The sequence below is a fragment of the Blennius ocellaris genome (assembly GCF_963422515.1).
Source record: "Blennius ocellaris genome assembly, chromosome: 1".
Lineage (NCBI taxonomy): Eukaryota > Metazoa > Chordata > Actinopteri > Blenniiformes > Blenniidae > Blennius > Blennius ocellaris.
Window position 1 is genome coordinate 26,339,020 of NC_137650.1, and position 24,556 is coordinate 26,363,575.

The following is a 24,556-nucleotide window of genomic DNA, read 5'->3' on the forward strand; positions in this document are numbered from 1 at the left end:
TGCACAGCCTGCACTGATGAAGCCTTGTTCTGTGTCTACATGAAGGTTTTATACTCCAATGTGCTGAGTGATTTCAGCTCTAGTCTCCCATTAAAGAAGTAGGAGGCACAGCCGGTGAACAAGGAAGAAAAACAACATACTGCTCTGTCCGTACTGAAGCACTGCTTCGGATTAAATGAAGAGAGTAAGCGTGCATAGAGCACAGTATTTGTTTCTTTAAAATAAATTTGCCAATCTATACTTTTACAGTAATAAACCAACAATCCCACGTGAGTAAGGATAGATGAAAATGGAGATTAAAAAAAACTCTGCAAAGTCCATCATGCTCACTGCTGCACCTGTTGGGGGTTTGGAGCGAGAAAAGGCTTGGACAGAGTCAAGAAGGAACAAACAAAACTGATGTAAGCTATTGACAACACTGCAGACTCAACAGGGCAGCAATCAGGTCATGAAGTTCCACTTCCACCATCAGAGATCCTGCGGGAACGTCCAGAGGGAGGAGCCATATAAGCCTATAACAGCTTCTCGAGAAAATGCTCCAGGGTGAGCTGAGCCACCGCTAACCGTAAGATTTTTTAAATAAGAAGGTTGATAAATACGATTTGCGATCGATAGTAGCGAAAGGTGTAAGTACGTGGCCCGCATGCCACGCCTGGCCGTGAGCAGTTGCATGCGTCGTACGGTATCCTTACTCACTTGCATGTTGTAAGTGCGTGCAAGTGCGATGAACGTGAATTTCTTTTGCCCGATGTGCCAGCTGCTGCTGCCTCCAGATGGCGCCCATTCCACCTCAGAGATTCCGGGTTCTGATGCTGCAAGAGCAGCTTCAAATGGCAGCAAATGAGCACGAAGTGGTATTACTTGCCTTGATACGGGAGAGTGGAAACAAAAAACAGATTCGGGAGAGGGAAAACAAAAGAAAAAAAAGATGTGGGACAGGCAACGACGCAGGAGAGATACTGATCCCCAAATTTTGCCCACATTTTTGCAAGTAGAAGGCACGAACCTGCAAGTGCGGTGGGTTGGGAACGGGTCTGAACTGACGCTGGGAGCTTTTTCCAGATGAGAGGAGCTTCTGCGTACAATTCTACCTTCAGACGCTCTAGAAACATCCAAGCATTATGGGAACCAAGTATTCTGATGGGATCATATGGATCTGAGGGCTCTTTTTAACTGGTTATTCTTATGACCAAACTATGTCATAACAGAGCTAAAACAAAAAACAAAAACCATCAATACAGCAAAATTGTCTTTTGTAATAAATGTCTACAACAAATCTGACTGCAATACATTCAACATTTATTCAACTGAATCTGAAAAAGTGCAGCAGTCGCCACTTGCATTGCGAGGTGTCCCCCATGTGATTTTTCAGAAAATATTTATTTCTTTGAGGGTAAACAGGTTATTGAAGAAATTACAGAAACACGCCCACACAAACAGGATTAGACAGAATTAAGCCGTAAACTAATTTACTGTCAACCCTGCCTTCGTACACCAATGCTGCGATCCAGCTGCCCACAGGATCTCATCCTCTGAAGCTACAGTTTCCACTAGTAGCTTCTCGACAGCTGCTGTCCACATAGATAACTCCTGCATGAAATGGCACAAGCTTTCCCCTGGGATCCGAGGGCCAGGCTATTACTGCTCCTTTCAGATATTGTTCTTATTTGGCTACAAGGCTCTGGGGTCTGAAATGGGAGTTGTGCACTTCCAGCTTGTGCTCAAAGAGCCCATGAAAAACAACAATAAAACTAACAGTGAGAGTCCAGTGGAAGATGCCATTATAAACTCACTCAAGGCAACAATGGAAAATACTGTATTCAAAGTAGAAACAATGCGATTCTTCAGTAGACAGTTAAACTATAATGAGATGAGGAAACCATGACATGTAAGAGAACAATTGAATATTCCTTCTTTATGAAACATCAATTAAACAAGCCAATGGAAATCAAACAGTGGATAAAATCTGATATAATGTAGTTTTAAAACAAGATTTATGACCAGAAAGAGCTCATCTTTACTGTGCAGAATGCAGCCGTGCTTTGAGATATTGCTGCCCCTTTGAAGAGTGTCTTACTTCAAAGAGTTTTTATTATTAACTGAGTCACACAAAGACATGTGGCTGAAGAATTTCCTTCTGTTTTCCATATGATGAATAAATTATAGACCAATGTTTCTGTAGGGTCATCATCATAGTGTTGCTTTCTGATGGCAAAGTTCTGTTACATTTGTAAAGACAAATTCAACGAAGCCCAACCAATTAAATCATTGCCATGTCTGGTATATCTGCACTCAATACAGAGAACTGAAGGGAATTTTGATGATTTCTTCTGGAAGTCATGTCACAATCTTAAAAATAAATGTTATCACAGTGAGCTGATATCATCCAGAACAGATTCCGAAGCGCCAGATGAAACAATGACAAATTACATAAAATGAGATGTGACTGAATTTTTAAAGTACCAAAGAAATTCAAAATGTCTATTATTGAATATCAAATAAAATACACCTTTCTTTCGTTGTGCAGACACCAAGGTATCTTTGCTTCGCTCCAAGCGTGTGGTTGGTGGGAATCTCGCCCCTCACGTTCCTTGGCAGGCCATGGTCTACCTCGGTGAAAGCATTATGGAAGGAGGCTTTGCAGGAGGCGCCCTCATCTCGGACCGCCGGGTGCTGACAGCTGGAAGAAACCTTTTTGTGAAAAAGGATCATCAGGAAATCCAGGGAAAAGCTCCTCTTTTGCCCAAAGTTTACCTGGGAATCAAACACAAATCAGAAGCTACCGCCTCCAATGAGCATGCTGTGGAGAGGGTGAGCGAAAGAAATACCTGCTGTCTTGTTACTTTGTTAAAGTTGATGTCATGCACCATTTTAAAACTTTATATGATGATTTCAATAAAAATCTAAATGTCTGTAGTGCTATGATGAATGAAGAAATCGGTATTAATTTAATATACTTATAAACTACAGAAATGAGCTTGCATATAGATAGAACTTTGAACCAAAGAGTGTAAATAAATACATTTATGAAGCATTGCTTTGAAACCTGAGGAAACATTTGATATTATTACCTTTTTGGATCTTTTTCGGAAGAAACTGTAACTTAATCTAGCTCTTGACCATTGTGTGTGGTGCAAAGTAATATTATACAACTCATCATCGCAAAAACATGTGATTTTATAAACAACAACACATGAACCTATTACATTAATACAGTTGAACATGTGCATTCATATCCTGCAGGTCGTTCTTCATCCACGCTTCCAAAACCAAACCAACTGGGACAATAACCTGGCTTTGATCCAGCTGAAGGAGCAGGTGGTTATGAGCAACAGAGTGATGCCGATCCCCCTCCCAGAGAGAGGCCAGAGCCTCGCGGACAACATCAATGGGTCAGGGGTGATCGCCGGATGGGGCTTTGGAGTCTACCTCACCCAGGCTCCGTCGCTCAAACACCTTGTTCTCTCCATCGCTGATCTCGCCAGATACAAGGCGGAGTATGAAAACAAGCGTCACACGGTGAGAATAGATCACAATATGTTCTGCACCGGACCCTCCAAGTTTCAAGAAAATGTTTGTACTGGCGATGCTGGAGGTGCTCTAGCCGTCACCGATGCTGAAAGTGGGGACATTTACGCTGCAGGCATTCTGTCCATTGACAGCACCTGCAGCTTCGACAGATACGCAGTGTACATGAAGCTTTCTTCATACGTGCCGTGGATCCACAGTGTCATATTCTCTGTTCTTTCGACGTTTTCGAGAAATCAATTTCTTGTTGACTCAGAGAATTTGAATGAATGCTTATTGTTTAACTCCTGTCATCTCAAGCTGTCTCTTTAATATTGTAATGGAAACAAACAAATAATTAGATATCATAGCACCACTGATCTATTGTTGAACCATGACACTTTGAAATTTCAATTTAAAAAAAAAAATCTTATTCTAGTTGCAAGTTACAAGTTACTTATAACCCTCAAACAGATAATTGACCACATTTGGTAACTTTCATATTTGTTATTTTATTCATCCAAATGATCTCTTATAAGCTTATGACAACAACAGAATACACAAAAAATACATGTGTAAAAGACCCAGATAAGTGCTGGACTTGTGGAATTAGTCTAAAAACAAGCACACTAATTAATATTACATTGATTATTACATAAAAGAGTATAAATTAACACTATTTATTATATGTGTATGTGTTTATGTTATCTAAATTTGGTTAATCACAAAATAAAGGCGAGTGGAAACTTTTTCTTTGGGAGGTATTTCAGCGGGATACCCTTCACCAGATCTTCACTTTAATATTTACAGCTCAAAAACCAGTTTGATGTTCTGCTTCATGTTTGAAAAGTAGTGACAAGCAATGTTATCTTGCCAGTCAAAAGCAAATGTGTCCTGCTGGAGGACATTTATAAATTACACCCCTGAAGTCCCAAGTGATGGTTCACTGAGAAACATTTGTCTTTGAATAGAAGATCTGAGCACTTCCTGTCATGAGATGACATTTTGTCATCAGCTTGAAACATGAAATAGCTAAAAAGCAACAGTGGATGATGAAATTGAAGGATTTAAAGTGTTGCCAGTAGATGTTTTACAATTTGTTTGTTTATATATATATATATATATATATATATATATATATATATATACACACACACACACACACACACACACACACACACACACACACACACACGCACACACAGGCAGTTTTTTGCAGAACCGGGAAAAGAACAGACATAAACCATTTCCTCTGCTCAGTGACGTGGATCCAAGATTATTTTGTGTTTTCGCGTTATTTTTAGGTTATAATAAAAATGTAGTCATTGGAGGAAGTAAGAAGTACTTTTTAGCAGATCTGCAGCAAGGTACAGGAGGTTCTCCTCCGCAGCTTCTGAAATATTAATATTCCTGTCAAACACCATTACTCTCTACCAGTCTCAGAGTGTACTCTCCCTGGCTCCATCACTCCTCAAGAGCATCGACTGAGGTCACAACACCAGCTCTTACTGAATGCAGTTCACACCAAAATGGGTTTGCATGTTGCATGTCGTACATTTCTGTGTATCATATGTACAAATATTGCTCTTTTACCCCTAAATGCAAATTTTTCTGGCCACATTGCTGTGTCCAGAAATAAAATAAAAGGGAACGTGCATGCTTAAAAACAAAACTAAAATGTCCACATTTTTTTTTCTTCAGTGGCCCTAATACTCTTCCGTATGTTCACTATTATCATGTCTGTGTGAATAAATGCTGCTGGCAAATGGGCCGCGTTGCCAGTTCATGGGAGATGTGCCCGAGCGTGCAGTCTTTTAGACATCCGTGGCAAACCGTGAACCTGACCAGCGATTGTAGTGAGGTGTGGTTGAGCAAGTGAGGAACAGCGGTTCTACTTGATGAGGACAAATGGACTTGAATTTGTGTACCTCTTTTCATCTCCAAAGCAGGCTGAAAGAAGACAGGCATTAGAGTGTTATAAGCCATAATGAGACATACAAAGACAAGTGATATGCATATATAGTTTGCTATAACTATATGAAATACTATAGTTTGCTGGTGACATACTAGTTTTGTTGCTCTGCTGCTGTTTACTCAGTTATATGTACTCAGAGACGGATATGTACCTCTGTCCTCTTGAGTAGCCGAGAAACTGGAGCTTTTCAGGCTTCATTACCTGAACTAGTTACTCTACTTAACACACACACACACACACACACACACACACACACACACACACACACACACACACACACACACACACACACACACACACACACACACACACACACACACACACACACACACACACACACACACACACACACACACACTCCAGTAAATATCCACATTTGACCAATGCCACATTGTTTCATTTAAATATCTACTAAATACATGAATTTAAAATCACAATTGTGGGGATATTATCATTTTTCAATGAATTTAGGAATATTTTGTTAAGCTTTATATTAAAATCCTAACACATGGAGGGGGAAGGACAGACCAGAGGTTTCAATATAGAGCTCCTTGTCCTGAGGTCTTGTGTGTCCTACATTAGTTCACACACCCTAAGAAAAGTATTGGATCCCAGGCATAATACTATATTTGTGTGTGTCCATGTGATTTTGCATACAGTAAGTGTCATGTAAAGAACACAATGTGCTCAGACAGGGACACCTGATCAATGAGAAGTGGTTTATGGTTGTATGACACACCTGTGAAAACAGTGTGTTCCAGTGTGCCTAAATGCATTAGATAAATGCATCTGGTAAGAAAAAAACAAAACAAAACCTAATTTATATTATTATAAAAATCATGAACAAAAATCCATAGATTTATATTTGCTCCGTGTTTACTTTGTCTTGCAATGAATTTTAAATCCAATATAAAAGAAAACAGTACCCTGGTTTCCACATTAAATATTCAAATATGTAAATGGTTAATATATTTTATAGTCCACTTTTAAAATGTGAGTTTAATTCCTGTGCAAACAGTAACTTTTTATTACCCAATAAACCACCCATGACCTCTTATTCAGCTTGTTTTTGGATTTGACGTTGGTGTTTCTGTGCGTATTTGAAGTTTGGGGACAATAATTTAACTGACAGATTGTGTATTTGTCATCTCGTCTGATTTGAAAAGAATAAAACACTTTCACACTCAGGGTCATGCAACCTTGAAGATTTTTGTCTCTCGCCTTTTGCCTCATGAAAGAATTATTATTCTTGCCTGTGGGTTTGTTCAGAGACTCAGAGATTCGTCAAAGTCCAGTAGACCTTGAATAACCGGCAGGACTCAAAATCTAAGATAAACACATTTTGAGGAACAATAAGTTTAAAAATCATGATACGATTTTTCCCTCCTCTGGGGATATTTACAGTAGTTCCCGTTATTTTCTAAAAGTGGTAGTTCTTTCACTTCGCTTTCACCTTCAGTCCCTGATTTGTTTGATTTTTGTTAAAAGTGTCCAGAGTAATCAGGTTGACGAGGCCTCCGATGTGCTTGTAATAAAACACCACGCAGCCGGGACTGTCGCTGTTTGTTGTGCACGCTCACACATTTCAGCCGTGTGAGAAGCCACTTCACACTTCCTTTCAGACTCTGATGCTGAGGGGAAGGAGGTTGAAGGGTAAAGCTGGTGTCACTGTTAATTGCCTCAGATCTTAAGGGTTCAAACAAAACCACAGGAAGTTCAGTTGGCTGGAAAAGACAATTTTGTTTGAATAATGGTTTTGCCTTTCTCGTGTTTGTGTCTCATCTATTTTGAGGAGGAAATAAATCTTTAGTTTGTAATTAAGCTGATATATTTTGAAGTTTGTTGACATCTTAAAAATGTGTTGCTATCATCATTAAGTCGCATATCTTGGGCAGCTGTGGCTCAGTTCTCAATTGGAAGGTTGCAGGTTTGATTTCCTCTGTTGACATGTCAAAGTGTCCTTTAGCAAAACATTGAACCACAAACTGCTGCCAATGGATGGAGTGAGCGCCATGCATGGCAACCAAAAGCACTTTTGGGACATTTTGATTTATGGATTTTCTTTTTCTTTCTTTTTTTTCAAATGTATCCTACAAGTTCAAATTGAAATTGCATTTCTGTGCAGTGCAGTGCAGCAGCCCTTTGGTTGCAGTCACTCATTGCAGGAAGGCTTTATTTTCACAGAGTTAAGAGTAAGAGCAGGCTGAACTTTTATGTCCAACTGCTGATGAAAAATGTGAAAAGTCATCAGGAGGTACTTCTGAAAAATATGTAAAATTGTCACTCCTGTTCTTTGTACAGGAGTGAGTGATTCTACAAGATTTTCTATTTAAAACAATGTGATATAATAAAATGTACTTTAAAAATGTGTACAAATGCTCTTCGTGAGCAAAACGAAAGACTTTAATGTATGAAATCTGTGGGTTTTTAAAAAAATCTAAATCCATTCTGCGGATAAAAATCACTGATATTTTTGTCTGTTTAGTTTTGATGCCACTTCATCATCCAACCCAATAGCACAAACATCCAAACTTGACACGTGGTGAACAATTGTCCAACCAACATTGTTTCCTCAGAAGAGAGCCAAGACAGGCCGAGGCGCTATGGATAACAGAAGGTGTGACAGTGGTGGCATTTGAATGGCCTTTAATGCCCGTCAGCTCCATCATCTTTCCCCTAAGTGTCAAACCCTGAGCAGCTCCAAACAGCTGCAGAGGACACTATAAATCTCACAGGGGTTCACATTACGTAAATGTGCATCTCTTCAGCAGATGGGTGGAGAAATCCAAAAGATGATGCTTGACTCTTCTTATTTTGCATTGTTTTAATTTTTTAATTTGACACTGTTGCACATCAGTCATACCGGTCGTGTCCGTTGTGACCTCATACTTAGCCACAGGACACATATTTTAAGTCAAAAACCGACATATACAGTATTGACTAGCACTGTTGGCAATGTGTCACAGAATCCTATTTAAGGAGCATTGAATTCTATTGAATTTAAAAATGTCTATAAGATAGTAATGAAGAATACTTCACTGTGGTCTACATAAACAGAATAAAATTACTGCAAATTGTACATATTTCACAAGTTATACTTCAAACACCCTCTAAAGTGGAAGGATTTCCCCACAATATAAGTTTTACTGATACATATTCAAAAAGCACTGCTCTTCTCTCTAATAAAATGTGTAAATTGCTAAAATGGATGAGTCTGAGAATAAAAAGCTGCATGTGCACATGCTGCAGTGTACCATGAATTATCATATTAGAAATTCCAGAAACATCCCACAAGCAACATATGATGAATTATTTAGCAAACTAATGTAATTATATATTCTAACTTACATCAATTTTCCGTCATTAATTAGCAAGAAACAGAAACAAAATGTAGCGCTTACCATATATACTCACTTGCCTGATAGACGGTTGAGTTATATTTTGCATAGAATGGTTTTAATGGCTTTGATTTTATCATTCAGACTTCCAGTCTGTAGCATGTCTGTATTTTTATAGACTCACACTAAGTATGGATTTATGGCTCATTAAATCTGAACTCCCCTGGATACTTGAACAGAGAAAGCTGTGCGAGAGCCCCCACATCATCACAGATTCTAGCTATAAAAAAAAAAAGTATTTTATTAATCTCCTTGGGGAAATTTCTTCAAATTGACCCAATTGAAGGCATCCACAAATTGTGGCACTCAGGGTGGGCAGCTGGTTGGGGTGGAGGGCTTTCCTCTTTTGGAGGAAACCAGATAACCCAGAGAAAACCCATGCACACATGGGGTGAACATGCAAAATCCACACAGCAAGGATTCGGCTGGTATTTGAACCGGGACCTTCTCACTGTGAGGGAATTGAGCACTAACCACTGCTCCACATAGAAATGTGCACTATTAACAATCAGAATTATTATTATTCTCCTCTGCATTTGTTTTGATTTGTTTGTGAATCCGATTTTTAGGAGAGAAGCTGCCAATTTAGATAAGAAGCTGGTATCTTATAAGCATAATGTTTATGCATTTTTTTGATGAGTACAGATTTTGCTTTTATTAGAGAATTCTCTGAATGCATTGTTTATATTTCTTGAGTGTCATGAGTGAATTACCTTTTCTCAGGAAGTAGACTTTGCTATGATCCATTGTTTCTTGAGGAACGAGGGTCGAGTTGCTCATCTTGTAATCTTTCATGCTTTCGAAGCTCGTGTTTCACATAGTTATTGACCTCTTCCTCCACCAGGAGGCACTGTGGGAACAAGCTCAGTTTGTTTGTAGTGCCATGTGGGTCCTGGTGGCAAGAAGGAGACAAAAAAGCAACTCAAAGTCCATGAAATAACAAACAGATGGATCAGTCTGTATCAATTCAAAGACTGCTATGTATGAGCAGCTTCCTTAAAGTGTAAATATCACCTCTGATGTGAGAATTCAAGAAGTGAAAGGTCAACATTGCCACACAACGAATTTCCACCTTTTGTCACAAACATACAATTGAGGAACAATATTAATGAATACTTCTAACACACTGGTTACTTTCTGGGAATTTCTTTAGTGCAAACAGCGATAAACAATATTTACACTTTGCCAATAACAATTCCTCATCGGTGACGTGAAGCAGATTGTCGACAGCTGCTGTCTGGGTCCAGCCAATAATGAGGTCAAACCATGATAGTGCACCAAAACAACAAACAAACCAACAAATGAATGAATGTATTCACATCCCAGTCTTTGCAATAAAATGTAATTGAATAAATATGGTCAGTAACAGTAATCCCCATGTGTGCCCTCCAGGACTCCATCTACAAACTCTGGAAATGAACCACTGTTGGGCACAACGTTTGCCATGTTATGGAAGTGGTAATAAGACCCCAACACATCTTTAAGGCCTCTGTTCAGATAGATGACCTTTGAGAGAACAAGGTGAGTAATAACTATAGCACTCACTGTTATTCAGCTTCCGATGAAAGAATCTTTTGACAATCCACTAAAAGGCACTTCGTTGTAAACAAACTTCCAATGACACATCACAACAGTTTTACCCTGATGCATTATCTCATACAGAACAAAAATCTCAAACTAGAGCAGACCAGCATCCTGCAGCTTGTAAAAAGATGGGTGACGCCTGTCTACAATCGAGAACAGACAGTCCTAATCTTAACCTCTATCTGGAAGAAGCAAGACTCCTTTAGACTGATAATGCTGAGATAAGCTGCCCAAACCAACTTCACATAAATGGACAGTATTTAATTAAGAGCGTCTTCCTCGTGTATTTTTATTGTTTCATTGTTCCAGAGACAATATCAATGGGTAGCTTAAACGCTTGGGTAATCTGACCTTAGATTGGGAGTCCTGGATGGCGGAACGCGGCAGGCGATAAGGCAGGTGTGTTGTGATGACGCGGGGAGTGGTGGACAAGACCTCCAGCACTGCAGCACAGTAGAATGCTCCAGCCACGGAGCTCGGGTCCAAGTCGGGACAGTCATAAGTGAGGGTCTGCTCTGCTGCAGACGAGAGTCACAATTTCCAACCCCCATGTGGTGCCTGATGAGGAAAATACAAAACATCTCGGTCTGACTTTCCTCAAATCCACTCCAATTCAAAAAAATGAGTCATCAGGTACATAACAGATAACAGACACATGGTGTGTTATCTTACCTGACTTTGGATAAGAAACGATGATAATGTCTGTGTACTGGAAATTACATGTAACTGTGAGTTACAAGAAGTCCTGTCTGTGTATGTGTACAGGTGTCCATTAAAAGAAATATGATCTCTGTGACATCCAAACTGGCCATATCGAACTCCAAAGTTTGCTCGCCTTGGTCATTCTTTTCTTTTTTTTTTCTTTTAACCGAACTTATGAAACCTCTAGTTTTCTTTGGGTTTGTTTTTAATGTAGCTCCGTCGACACCTCGCTCTCCCTCTCTGGTCTTTCTAAGCTGCTTCGGTCTCCCTGAGCCGGATGATGTAAAGACTGCATGCAACATGAGCCAGAAAGAGGAAATAACCTCTCAGCGACATGCAAAACTCTTCCCCTAGAGTCAGACAATGGGTGTAGCGCAAAGAGATGGACGTCTGTTAAGGAGAGGACAGATAATGTTGTAATGGAGATTTGTACGGTTGTCTCCATCATGAAGAAAAAAAGCCAAAAGGACTGGAAAATACAGGGGGGAAAGGTAATTGGCACCTTGTTGAAATGGCTGCTCTTTAATTACAGGTAGTGTCAATATATGAATGATCAGAGAAAGCATTTGAAGTTATTTGGGGTCAACATTCCAGAGCAGTGGAAAGAGGTGAAGAGTGGAGTGCAGGCAGGATGGACTGGAGAGAGCAAAGTGTCCCGAGTAGTTAAAGGGTCCCAGGAAGGTCTTCAGCATGATGCCAAAAGTGTGGGCTACAGCTCACTGAGGGGCCTGGAAGCTACTGAAGGTAAATTACAATGACTGTTCAAAATTGAGTTTTGAGATTGATTTTGGAATTAATAAGAATTCAATAAAAAAAAAAAAAATTCTTGACGCAGCTGTCTGTTTGAATCGTTTCAGTTTTGTCGTTTACCAAAGAGATATCAAACCTGAACCTAAAGAGCGACATAGTTAAATATAGGTGATAGCTCCACCTATTCATGTTCTTCTATTTACAATAAATTGAAAAGTTGCACATTATTACACAGTCAGGGTTTCTTTATTTACTACCAGCCAATTGTTTCACTCATCGTCTGGTAGCAAAGAGCAGATAGAGACAATCGCTGTGTGTTTGTTGAGTACATTATATGGAGATCGTTTGGTGGGTTGAACCAAAATTTTTCACAAGTAATAAGAAATTTTCCACATTCAATGTTTCGAGGAGACTGTTATCAAGTTTTCCGGTTCAACTGGAAGAAAATTTACTGTTATTATGTCCAATATGTGAAATTCCATTATAATATGGTGCTGTCACAGTTAATCGTTCTCTGTGAATAGTTTGAGTATGAGGTGAAGACAAGGTTAACAATCATCTTCTTAAGTTTTTCAAACCAAAAATTCAGTCCACACCCATGGACTGCCCAGCTCTGACAAATATTATGTTTGGTGCTATGGAGTAGTTGGGAGAGAGGGAAGCCAAGCACCACAAAATGAAACAATTTAATCACTTGTGGCATGTTTAGTCATATTTTCAAGATACATCACAAACATTAAAAGGGAGAGCATGGTGAGGAATTGATTTCCTAGACCACAGTTTGGACTTTCTGTACTGTATGTTGCAGATAAAGCTGTTAAAATACAAGACGGCGCTAAAGCATGTGAGACTTTACCTGAAGTAAGGTGTTAAGACTTGCAAGTTAGGAGTTAGGATGAAGTGTTTAAGGTCCCCAAATATGTCTTTAAAGATAATTGCTAAAGAAACACATTCATTTGTACTGTAAAATGAAAGCCCCTATAAGAAATACATAGCCTCGATAGAACGAGCACATTATTATTGTATCAGACATGGAACAATGTTTTGCATTGGTTAAGTTTGTAATGTTACTGAAAGCTGCAACTGCATCAAGACATTGAAATGCAGCATGCATTTTTAATGTGGATAACTGCTATTGTCAGATCAAAGAAAAGAAATACAACAATCTGAAAGTTCATATAAATGTTCATTTGTAGTAAGCGAGGGAAAATAAAAATAAACAAACAAATAGTACTAATATGTTACTTCCCACCTGGCTTGAACTACCTTGTGATTAATCCTGAAACCTGAATTAAAATGAGCTACTCTCCCCTGAGATGCAGAACTGCCAACTTTCATAAACGCATCTGCAATTCATAGTTGAGTTGGCAAATGTGAACTCTGAACAATGATTTTGAGTTCTTTTTACATAACATACTGGGTGAACAGTCAACAACATCAGGCATTTAATCTAAAGCATTCACAGACATAGTTCTTTTCTTGGACTTATCATTTTTAATCACGCGACATTTTATAACTTCTCAACCTTTTGTCGACAAGACAAGCTTATTTGTATGGTACCATACAGTCACGAGACAGCAGTGTATTACAGGGCATGCAATCGTGCAATAAAAGTATAAAAAACAGAAATACATGAAAACAAAATTAATAAGAAATGCATCGAAGGGAGAATAAATTTTAATCTAAAATATCTTGTTTATTGGAAAGCCAGAGAAAATAATAATAATGTTTAAGATCTGATTTAAAAGAAATGAGTGTGTCAGCAGTTCTCAGATGTTCAGGGACTTTATTCCTCATTAAAACCTGCAGACTCGGAGTAAACATCTTCCCAAGGACCTGGGGGTCCAGCATGATTTATATTCTATTTAATAACTTACAAAGTTAAATTAACCTAAACATAAAATTTTATTTTTCTTCAAACCAGGATTCCTTCTCAAACGGACTATGAACAAAGCAAATAGATACTTCCTTCTATTGTCGAATCAACTCTCTCAGGAACAGAAAATGTCCTCATCGGTTGCATCTACTGACGCAGTGACTTTCTCTGTAGACTAAATTTACTCTCCTTAAATAACAGAAGAGCAGCATTTTGGACTGAGAAGGGATTTCAAGTGACTTTTGATGTAGAAATAAGTGAGGGATTGGCCTCGAACGGGCGAGTGTGTGCTGTTTGTGTTTATTTGCACAAGGAGGAATGAAAGTTTTTTTTTTGTTTTTTCTTTTTGTTCAGTGCTGAAGGTGTTGACTTCCAAAGCAGGATAATAAGACCAAGCCACAGCTTGTGCAGGGTAGGGCTGTTTGACATTGGTTCATTAAGAACAATTATCATTGAACCAATAAAGAGGGATTTAGTTGCTACTCTGTGATAGGAATGGACCCTCGCAGATAGAGGAGGTGAGTTAAAGGGAAAATGAATAGCTGCTTTAAGTATGAAGTGCCAAGACATGATCTTATCTGTGGTTCTGTATAGTATCATCAAACCAAATCAGTCTTTCTATTATATGTCCAGTTGTTTATCTTTATGTAAGGTCTTTTACTCAGAGTTATTGTCGAGTCATAAAGATTGCTGGACTTTGTCAGATCAGGCTTGTTTTGATCTGATTACAAGTTCTTTCCTCATTTCAGCCGAAAACACCCCAAGCTTACTAAATGATAACCTTATTCCTCAAACTTGCTTGTATTTGTTTAAATATACACTGAAACAGCAATTAAAATGAATGAATTCTTTATACTATATGAATAATAGAAAATTATAATTGTTCCACAACCCTTTTAGATAATAAATCTAACCCGAGGTCTGGATGTGGCACAGTTTATTGAGAGTTATGGTTGGCGATCACTAAAGGAGAATATTGCAGTAATCAAGATGGGAGGCGATACAGGCGTAGGTCTGCGATGTGCTTGATGTGCAGGTGAAGTGAGAGGGTTTGGTTGAAGGTGATGCCAAGGTTTCACATGTGAGGAAACTGTGGACAGTGTTCATGGGTGTATTTCCCAAGTGTTTTATCGAAAATGATAATAATTTGGGATCATTGGGAAATTTGATTGGAGCCAGGATTTCATTTCAGTCGTGCAGTTTTTGCATGGTTGAGTGGGCCATGGTAGAGATCATCTTGTTGGAGATGAAGAGCTGGATATCAATGGTTAAGCAGTGAAACTGAAGACTGGAGATTGTGTCACCAAGAGGAAACAGGTGCAAAATGAAGTTGAGAGGACCAAAAACTTAACACCTTGGGGAGCAGTGGTAGGTTGGAGTGAGGTTGAAGATGGTTGCAGGGTGTGTGAACAGGACGGAGCGGTTGATGGAGACAGCACCGTCTGAATAGCTCCTTCCCGGATTAATTCTTAGATTATATTTTTGTAGTTGACACTTTGGTATTTTTGATATAACCTAGTATTACTTTCATAATTGTCTATGCAACACAATATTCTCTCATAGAATCAGTTCAACGTTCTAATGTAATCTCTTGCGACAAAACTATTCATGATTGTTCATGATAATTACAATTATATATCTTTTGGTATATCTTTGGTAATATTCATATTGTGGATGTCGAGTATGTACTTACAGATATCAACACAAAGCGTTGCAAAAATAGACTGGCTTTCCACCCTCTGAATTTGTTTAGGTTTCACTTATTTCTAAGCCAAATAACAGTTACATTGACTAAACAAATATTTTGTTCAAGGTGCCTCGAAATAGAATCTCTGTTATTCTCTGGGCTCGACTCCGAGGATTATCCAGGAGTTAGATATAGTGGCTGACTGCTGTGTGACTTCCAACCAGATACTGAGTTTCTCAAGGTCACATAAAAGCAGATAATCAACAGAAGTCTGACGAGAAAAACACAAGATAACATTATCCTGAGTTAAAATTGTGAACTTTAACGCACTTAAAAAAAAAAAAAAGTTTGACACCTCATTATACATTAACTTGAATGCATACCATAGCAACTTTGGAGACAGTAAAAATTAATAAGCTACTGTGCTGCATTTACAGAGACTGGCGGTGTAATGAGAAACAGACTGAAGGCAGAGGAGGAGCAACCAGTCCAGCTGATATTCCGAGGCAGACACACGCAGAGAAGTGGGGAGTGAGAACTGGTGTCGGATTAAAAGAAAATAGCATCGCAGTGGAGTATACTTTATATAAAAGTTCAAGAAATGTTACCGAAAGTTCTGTTATCTTTGGGTTTGGTGTTGTGGATGAGTAATCATGCAGTCACTTTGACTGAGGACCTAATGGATAGAGCTCTGAGGTTGATGTCCGAGACGCCGCTCATTGATGGGTAGGTGAAAGGCTGGTTTTTCATGTTTACTGATGTTAACTGCGAGAACCCATTTCTGTACCTGCAGGGTCAATTTGACTCTAAGCATGTTTAGTTCCAGAGAACAATTTGCATAAAATAACCCTAAACCAAACTTTCTTTCTTTCTTGACTACATGTGAGCAATATTGGAATATGTGATGAGGCAGCTAACTTTAGCACTTTAGGGATAGATGTAGTTTTTTTAAAATTCTGCATTGTCATTGTAATGTGGTATGTTTCCCCGTACGTTATGTAATATATGTATTTTAATGTGATGTGTTTTTTAGTGTGTGCTATGTTTTACATGTATTATTGTAACTATGTATGTGTTTGGTGGTGTGGTTTTAATCCATGGGACTACAGATGAAAATTAGCTCTGACCTAAAATCTGCCGTATTTACATCACCCATCTGTTCATTAATATGCACTGACTCATTCAAATACATTAATATAGTAAAGTCATAACAGTAAAATTATGTTTACTATGGAAGCCCATTTCTGTACAATTCCAAGCATGTTTACTTCCAGGAAATGATTTACATAAAATAAAATAACAAAAACAAAAACAAAAATATACAATTATTGACCAAGTTTTTTGTCAGCCACTTGGTGTCAGCCACCATCAGGTCAAACCTCTTTATTAGAATTAATATATCTTGAAAAAGTTTTCATCCAAATCTTCTCAAATTTACTGACAACATCAATGACCACGAGAGTATTAACCCATGGTAAAGCAAAAATATATAGTAGTAATGTCAATAATATATATAGATAGTAAATCATAATTATTTTTGAATTGATTTTTAATTTTAAATTTTGAACATAAAAAAGAAAGAGAAAAACATGTTCAACAATACAAAAAACCCACTCCAGGATAGCAACACCCCCCCCCCAAAAAAAAAAAAAAATCTATATATCCACATATATTCATGAAAGAACCATTGCAATAGCTGAGAATTGAACTCTGGCCTCCTGCATGAGGCCAGACTTCTACCAATGGACCACTGATGATTGGAATGACTCTCTGGCATGTGACATGACAGAACATCATGAAGGAAGTTCGGCCCATGCGCACATCAACTTATTATCTCATAATTGGGACTCATCATGGGTTTGTCTTTTTGTTACTCGAGTGTACGTTTTTTTGTTGTTTTGTTTAAGAGGAGGAAGTGGGCTTCCAAAGTGTTCCCACATGTGCAACAGCAGCAGTTAAAATCTGGTTTGTCTGAACGCTCATGCATGGAAGCAACGTCTGGTGTTGATTCAACAAAGCCAGTAGTTTTGCTACAGACTGTCCATTCACAGCTGATGATGTCAGTTTGAGGAACGAAGCTCTTTATAGATGTGACCTTTGATATATTTCCCCCCCCCCTCAGTCATAATGACCTACCATGGCAGCTTCGAAAACAATTTAATAATGAGCTCAACAAAGTGGATCTTCACACGCTGGAAACAACACACACCAACATCCCCAAGATCAAGCATGGACGGCTCGGTGCTCAGGTACAGACAGAACAGACCACAAGAACATTCAAGAAATATCTCCTTGGACAACATGTTCTTCACTCGTCAGATCGCACATCTTCCAAACAGTTTCACAGAAGCTGGAGATTCACAGGAAATCATTAACTGTCCTTTTTTTGTCTCTCAGTTCTGGTCAGCCTATGTCCCCTGTGACACGCAGAAGAAAGATGCAGTTAGACAGACCCTGGAGCAGATTGATGTGGTTCACAGGATGTGCAAGAAATACCCAGAAACTTTCAGGTTTGCCAGAACCGCTGAAGGTGAGAGTCAAAGCTGTACCACTGGTTGTGACCTTCCGTTTCCTGGCTCTGTCCCACATCTGCTGTCGTGTCTGCAGAGATCCTGGCGGCATTCCGCAGCAACAGGACCGCCAGTCTGATCGGGGTGGAGGGGGGTCATTCTCTCGACAGCAGTCTGGGCACTCTGCGCGTCATGTATGATCTCGGGGTCCGCTACCTCACGCTCACACACTCCTGCAACACACCCTGGTGAGAAAACGCAATACAACATTGGCACTAATTAAAGTCGAATGAATTGGTCTCTGGGTTTTTTAATGTGTTCGGGAACGACTCCCCCCTCGCAGAGCTCAATCCACATTGTGCTGCCTGTCCCCATCGCTCTCATGCTACACATGCTTTGTCTCGAGGGAAGCCTAAATTTTCATTGAACGCTGGCCTTTCTCATGCTTTTCACATTATGAGATGTTATTGTCAACAGCGGTCAGGATCTACTGGCAATAAAAACTTCTCATGCTACATAGATGCTTTTGATTTTTAAGTCTTTATGTGTAGTTTAAAAGTACTCTTGTCGCTCAAACATTTATTCGGCCATTATTTCACATTCAATAAATTCAGTTCTAAAAATGTATCTTTTCATGAAGCGTATATAAGTTTTACTCTCCACTTATTTGTTGCTATTATTTCATCTCAACATTTAAAAGTACATGCATACATACATACATACATACATACATACAACTATTTTATTAAATGTATTTCATACAACTATGTATTTGACTCTGCAACAACAAAATCAATGTTTCCAATGTCTTAGATGGTGCATCATTGACAAAACAAATGCAACTGAATGAATGAAAGACGAAAAAGACTACAAGTTTCAGTTTCTACTATCAGTTCAGCTTGCGTTGTATACAGTACGGGGGAATCCTGTGGGGTTAGGGTGCAGCAGTATCAGATTATTTTGGATAAGCAAGCTGATTTAAAGCAAAATAAAATGTTGTATCAGATCGCAGGGAAGAGCAGCTGCAGATAGCAGTGATTGTTTCAGCTTCCTACCATCTGAACTTTATATGGAATGTGCAGCAAGTGACTGAGGGGAAAACCTTGATTTTTTTTTGCACATACGTTTTATCCACTATCAGCTGTATGAACAACAGTGTACACATATTTTGTATTTGAAAGATCAATTTTCTAAGTGGAGCGGAAAAAAACAACAACTTTCAACCATTTGCGTCATGCTGCAGTGTTTTAAAACACAATCCTTAGAAACTCAAAGATGTCACTTTGACTTTTCCCATTCTAACTTTATCCTGTCAGGGCCGACAACTGGCTTGTTGACACAGGATCGGAGCCTTCTGAGCACAATGGTCTCTCTTCATTTGGCAAGGTCAGTTCACATAAAAGGAAGATATAGATACATTTCATGTGTGGTTTCCATCTGGTGAGTAATAAAAGAGCCCACATCAAAGGTACTATTGATGTTTTTAAGTGCAAATTTTGTTGTTCAAGAGAAGTACCGCAACATTATTACATAGTGACGCAACCTCTAAAGCAAGGTGAAAGTCCTGCTTTAGAGTAGGAACAGCCCAGATACACAGCTCTTCAAAGATGTGTCATGTTCAACTTAAAACCTTTAGGAAATTGCTCTTTAGTCAGTAATAATCAAAATAGTCAAATAAGTTCAAACCACGTCCATCCGCACACAGACCCATCTATTCTTCAAATATTTGAACTCTACAATAAGCAACTTTTTTTTAATACACTTTGTTCGTGTTACAAGAAACTAGTTAAAGATCAAGAAGGACTTAAAGTCGGCTGCAATGATCAAACCTGCTGCGTCAGTGGCCTGAATAATGACATAATGGCTTAACTTTCATTGTACTTTCACCTGTACTAAGTGATATATTTTTTAATATTTGGAGGTGGGAGAGCTCTTTGATATTATAATCATGTTTTTAGTTTTTCAGTAAATTTTTTAAAATACAGTTTTCCCTTATTTCCTTCAGGTACAGTTTCTCTTATTTAGTTCTTCTCAGGAAATGTTCTCTGTCCTTGATATGTTGGATCATTCCGCAATTAATCTTCCTCTTAAGCACTTTGAACCATTTTATCCTGCAAAAAGATGCATGTGCAGATTTAAAAAAAAACCCACAAAACTATTATCACACATAAACAGATTACACTTTGTTTTGTCTTGTGTCGATTCCATGATTTACCACAATTTAAATAACTGAGCTCACCATCAACATTTTCCCCGACAACAGCAACTGATTGTGGAAATGAACCGCTTGGGAATGCTGATCGACCTGGCTCATGTGACCGTCAAAGTGATGAACCAGGTGTTGGACATGTCCGCAGCGCCGGTCATCTTCAGCCACTCGTCTGCGTACAGCGTGTGTCCCCACAAGAGGAACGTCCCCGACGATGTCCTCAAGAGAGTGGTGAGTGTGCAGAGGCTGACGAGCGAGGGAACCCTCCACAGTGGCGGCCTGTGTTCAGACAGCACACGATTCATGCAACATGTTTGTGCTGTGGATACAAATCAATTTAATATCTGTGAAGGTAACAAGTGGATAACAGATGTACAATGCAAGATGCAGAAAAGAAACTGTGGCGTGGCAGAAGCAGGGAAGAGGCTGAAAATGAAAAAAAACCCCAACTATATTAAACTACAAGCTGCTCTTTTTTGTCTTCTCAGAAGTGGAAGCAAATTCCAATATCGGACAAACTGGAAAGACAAAAAAATCTCTCTGACAAAATTAATTCCAAGTAAAATTGTATTTTAGTGAAAGCACACACTGTATTAAAATGACAGAAATTTAAAATCCAGGGACCAAAATCTGTTATTTGAGCTGCATTTCTCATTTGTATCGAGGTGAGACTTAGCTTTTAATACTTTTCTGTACAGAAAGTGTTTTCAAGTCTTTAGGGTCTCCTACCCTAAATATTATTTTTTATTATTATTTGTTGAGACGTTGGCTCAGATTAGGGTTAGGGTTAGATTCAGATGAGCTTCGATCAAATGAATGAATTGTATCTCACAGTGGTGTTGTGGTTAACGCTCTCATCTCATATGATGTATGCATCTTTGTGTCCGGCCTCGAGACCTTTCTGTATGGAGTTTACATGTTTAACCTTGTTGTGAATGTTTTCTTCAGGCAATTCAAGGCCACATTACTTACAATATCAGAAAGTTTTCACACGGGTAGTGCTAGAAGTGATATGATTATGTAATAACAGGAAGTATGAGTTCACAGCCTCTTTCTGGTAAAAAGTGTTTTGAAAGTAATATCTCAGGTTTAATGGCATCCACATTTGATAAAACCTCCATAAACACTTATCACACGCGGCAGCAAATACAAGCACTTCCAATCAGCCTTGCATTATAGTAAATGTCAATAAAGTGAGGCGAGAGTTCTTGTGTAGAACTGTAAAATAATAAACAGATCACATCAACAGAACAGGAAGATGTGCACTCTGTTACGTAGAAGTGGACATAGAGGTCAATAATCTGGTGTGGATTAATGGGAGCTTCAATGCATCTTTTTGTTTCTGCTGCAGAGTTTCCGGTGTAACAAAGCACAAAGGACTTGTTTCCATAGATCCTATAGATCAGACTTTCTGGATCATTTAAGTGTTTCACTGTCACGTACCATTTCTGTCTACAGAAAGAAAAAAAAGGAATCGTGATGGTGAACTTCTACAACGACTACGTGACCTGCAGCAAGACCGCTAATCTCTCAGATGTTGCTGGTAAAAGACTCTTGTGACCATGACAACGGGTGTAAACCTTGTAAAATATTAACATTTATCATCCCCTCTAAAACTGCCCAATCCTAAAGTTTATCGCTTTGGTTGTAGATCACTTTGACCACATAAAGAAAGTGGCTGGAGCCGACATCATCGGGTTTGGTGGAGATTACGACGGCGTTACGAGGTGAGTAGAATGTAATTATTGTAAAGGCACAAAATAAATTCAAAGACCTATTTGAACAATGAACTATGAGATCTCATAGAACTTAGAAAACAACTCAAACATTTTTATTAATTAATAAATCAAACTGGTTAATGATAGTCCTCAGAGTATTTGTACGATTTAGAAGACATCTTGATCGTCCATGTTTATGCAGTAGGACATGTTGAATGGACAGCGCGTGTTATTTTAGCTTATTAGCTTCTGCATATGTGTATAGAATATCACGCTTCACCTATTTTATTCATGGAAGCATCATGCACATTCAAATTGATTTTTAAGTGTTAAAATTATGAATTAAGTTAGGAATATTATCATCAAAGATAAATAAAAGATGGAACAATGTCTGGTGGGTCAATTCACTGTTCATAGGTATATCAGGTGAAAACACTCCAAAGCAGAAGGGGCACATTTAAAATTTGATTAACATTTTCAGCATTTTTGAAGGTTCTACTAAGAAGTGACAACATCTTTCCTGTGTGTGGACTTTCAGACTACCTGAAAATCTGGAGGACGTGTCCAAGGTGCCCAATCTGGTGGCTGAGCTGCTGAGGAGAGGATGGACCGATCAGGAAGTGAAGTTAGCTCTTGGAGACAACCTGCTCCGGGTCATGAAAGATATGGAGAGGGTGAGGAGAAAGACAACTAAACATTGTGCATTCCTGCAGACTCTCTGTGTGTGCTGGAGCTTTGTGAAGCTACAACACAGACCAGATGAATCTGAAAACAGTGTTACATCACTGCTTCATACAGAGACGTAATGTCGTTACAACATTGTTCAGTCAGACTGAACAGAACAAACTAAGGGAAAATACTGTACATCCAAAACAATTGAAATCGGATCATTGGGCTTCGGTTACTTTGGAGAAACTAGTCAAGCTGACAGGATTCATTCCAAGAATTTCATCAGACACATTTAGGCACTTTGTTACAGACAAATTGATGTTGCTCTGAATCTGCAGGCTGTGCTGCAGGGGCGGTCAGCTGGGAGCGGCTTCAGCCCCTCAGTGTAACAAAGTGGTGCACAAGATGGACAGATATATAAATCAGTGTTAAAGACAGACTAGCCATTGTGACTGATATGCAAAACAATGACATGCTCTGAAATTGCTCAATGAGAAATGTAACAATCACCATGTTATGAGCTTTCAACGATGTTTGCAACACGGATTTTTGGATATATTGAGTCCTGTCCATCCATTTTCTATTCTGCTTTATCCTGTTCAGGGTAAAAGGGCCAACTGTGCAAACATTCATCTGATGCAAAATCAGGAGTAAAAAAAAAAAAGGTCTTCTTCATGAAATTACGACATTGTCAAAGATACTTTTTTCCCACATGCACTTTGAAATGTAGACATATTTTCTCAAGTACCAGGGGGTATAATTGTTCATTAATTTGTGACTGAAATTTGTCTCAGACTGACAAAACAGGTGAAAATCCTCCATAGATGGCCATTCTGGCTTGATTGGCGACTCAGATTTGTAATAACTGTGTCAACAGACTCTTCTTGCCCTTTGCAGACCGCAATGTGAAATCAAGACAACAAGTTCACAATGAAAGAAGACCGACTCTCACTGAACACTGAGCTTTTCTGTCTCCTGCCTCTATTTGTACGTCAGGTCCGTGACTCTTTGAACGCTAAAGTCCCCGATGACGTCCCAATCCCATATGAGGCGGTTCAGAACGAATGCAGGACGAGCCACGGGTACAACTTGAACAACGCTGGAGCTGTGCATCCACTCAGCACACTGGCTCTTCTGCTCACGCTGGCTCTCCAGACTTTCGCCAAAATCACAGTCTGATGTGTCACTGATGATGGATACACACGTATGGGGCTTTGAGTAATTACTGAACATAAATCGAGAAGATTTTTTTTTTTTCCCCGAAAGTGTTTGTATAGGAATGCCTAATCTGTGCACAGATAATATATGTCTGTTTATGAGCAAATATGTTGGATTTTAACTTTACAAAAAAAATTAAAGAGACAATTAAAACTTGTGTGGATATAATATAGAAAGTTGAATATTGGCGATGACGGGGCTTCTCCGCTTTTTATACTAATCAATTATCTTCCATCAATGTTCAGTTTAGTTCATTTTTAACCAGAGTGGATCTGAACAGATCGATGTGAAAGACAGGTTGGTTAAATGAAGTGTAAATTCATCAGAGACTGGTGACTTCAAGTAGTCCAGAATTGTAAGAGAAGCGCTCTATCTAGTGTTTAGAGAAGGTAATGCACCTGAGCGGCACAAGTTGAAATGTAGTTTAATCACAAACATTTGTCACCTCGTTTGATTCTGTGAACTTATAGCAGTTACGTTAAGCAGTCAGTGGATATTGAGTCGCCTGCTCAGTTTGCACATCAGTCACCAGTCATTCACTGCAACTTGCACCTAATACTTGTTTAGTTTTTACACAGAACCCGGAATTCAAACAGAGCTCCCCCACACTCGAGATTAAGACTTGAGCCAATACGCATGCTTAAGATAGAGAGCAAAAAACACAAAGATGTTTGATAATAAAAATGTATTTCCTTTGATGAGCTGTTGTACAAATGCACCTTTGTTCATAAACAGTGAAGTAACACAGTGACT

General features: G+C 38.8%; 2 protein-coding genes across 3 annotated transcripts; both read left to right on the forward strand.

Annotated features, from left to right (window-relative positions):
• Window positions 1–448: 448 nt before the first annotated feature.
• On the forward strand, window positions 449–7,789 carry hp (haptoglobin; the record flags this gene model as incomplete). The annotated part of the gene is made up of 5 exons (XM_080497846.1): window positions 449–543; window positions 758–879; window positions 2,528–2,811; window positions 3,244–3,729; window positions 7,784–7,789. 5 exons carry the CDS (start codon window positions 449–451, stop codon window positions 7,787–7,789), a joined length of 993 nt encoding a protein of 330 aa, XP_080353972.1.
• Window positions 7,790–16,012: 8,223 nt separating this feature from the next.
• On the forward strand, window positions 16,013–24,502 carry dpep1 (dipeptidase 1). Of its 2 annotated transcripts, XM_080501963.1 has the most exons (10): window positions 16,013–16,205; window positions 17,602–17,728; window positions 17,877–18,009; window positions 18,087–18,237; window positions 19,306–19,375; window positions 20,253–20,429; window positions 21,657–21,741; window positions 21,850–21,925; window positions 22,455–22,590; window positions 23,582–24,502. In XM_080501963.1, exons 1-10 carry the CDS (start codon window positions 16,081–16,083, stop codon window positions 23,762–23,764), a joined length of 1,263 nt encoding a protein of 420 aa, XP_080358089.1. In that variant the 5' UTR covers window positions 16,013–16,080; the 3' UTR covers window positions 23,765–24,502. The 2 variants fall into 2 exon arrangements, with proteins under 2 accessions (XP_080358089.1, XP_080358090.1); XM_080501964.1 differs by lacking the exons at window positions 16,013–16,205; window positions 17,602–17,728 and having other exon boundaries at window positions 17,881–17,989.
• The last annotated feature ends 54 nt before the right edge of the window (window positions 24,503–24,556 follow it).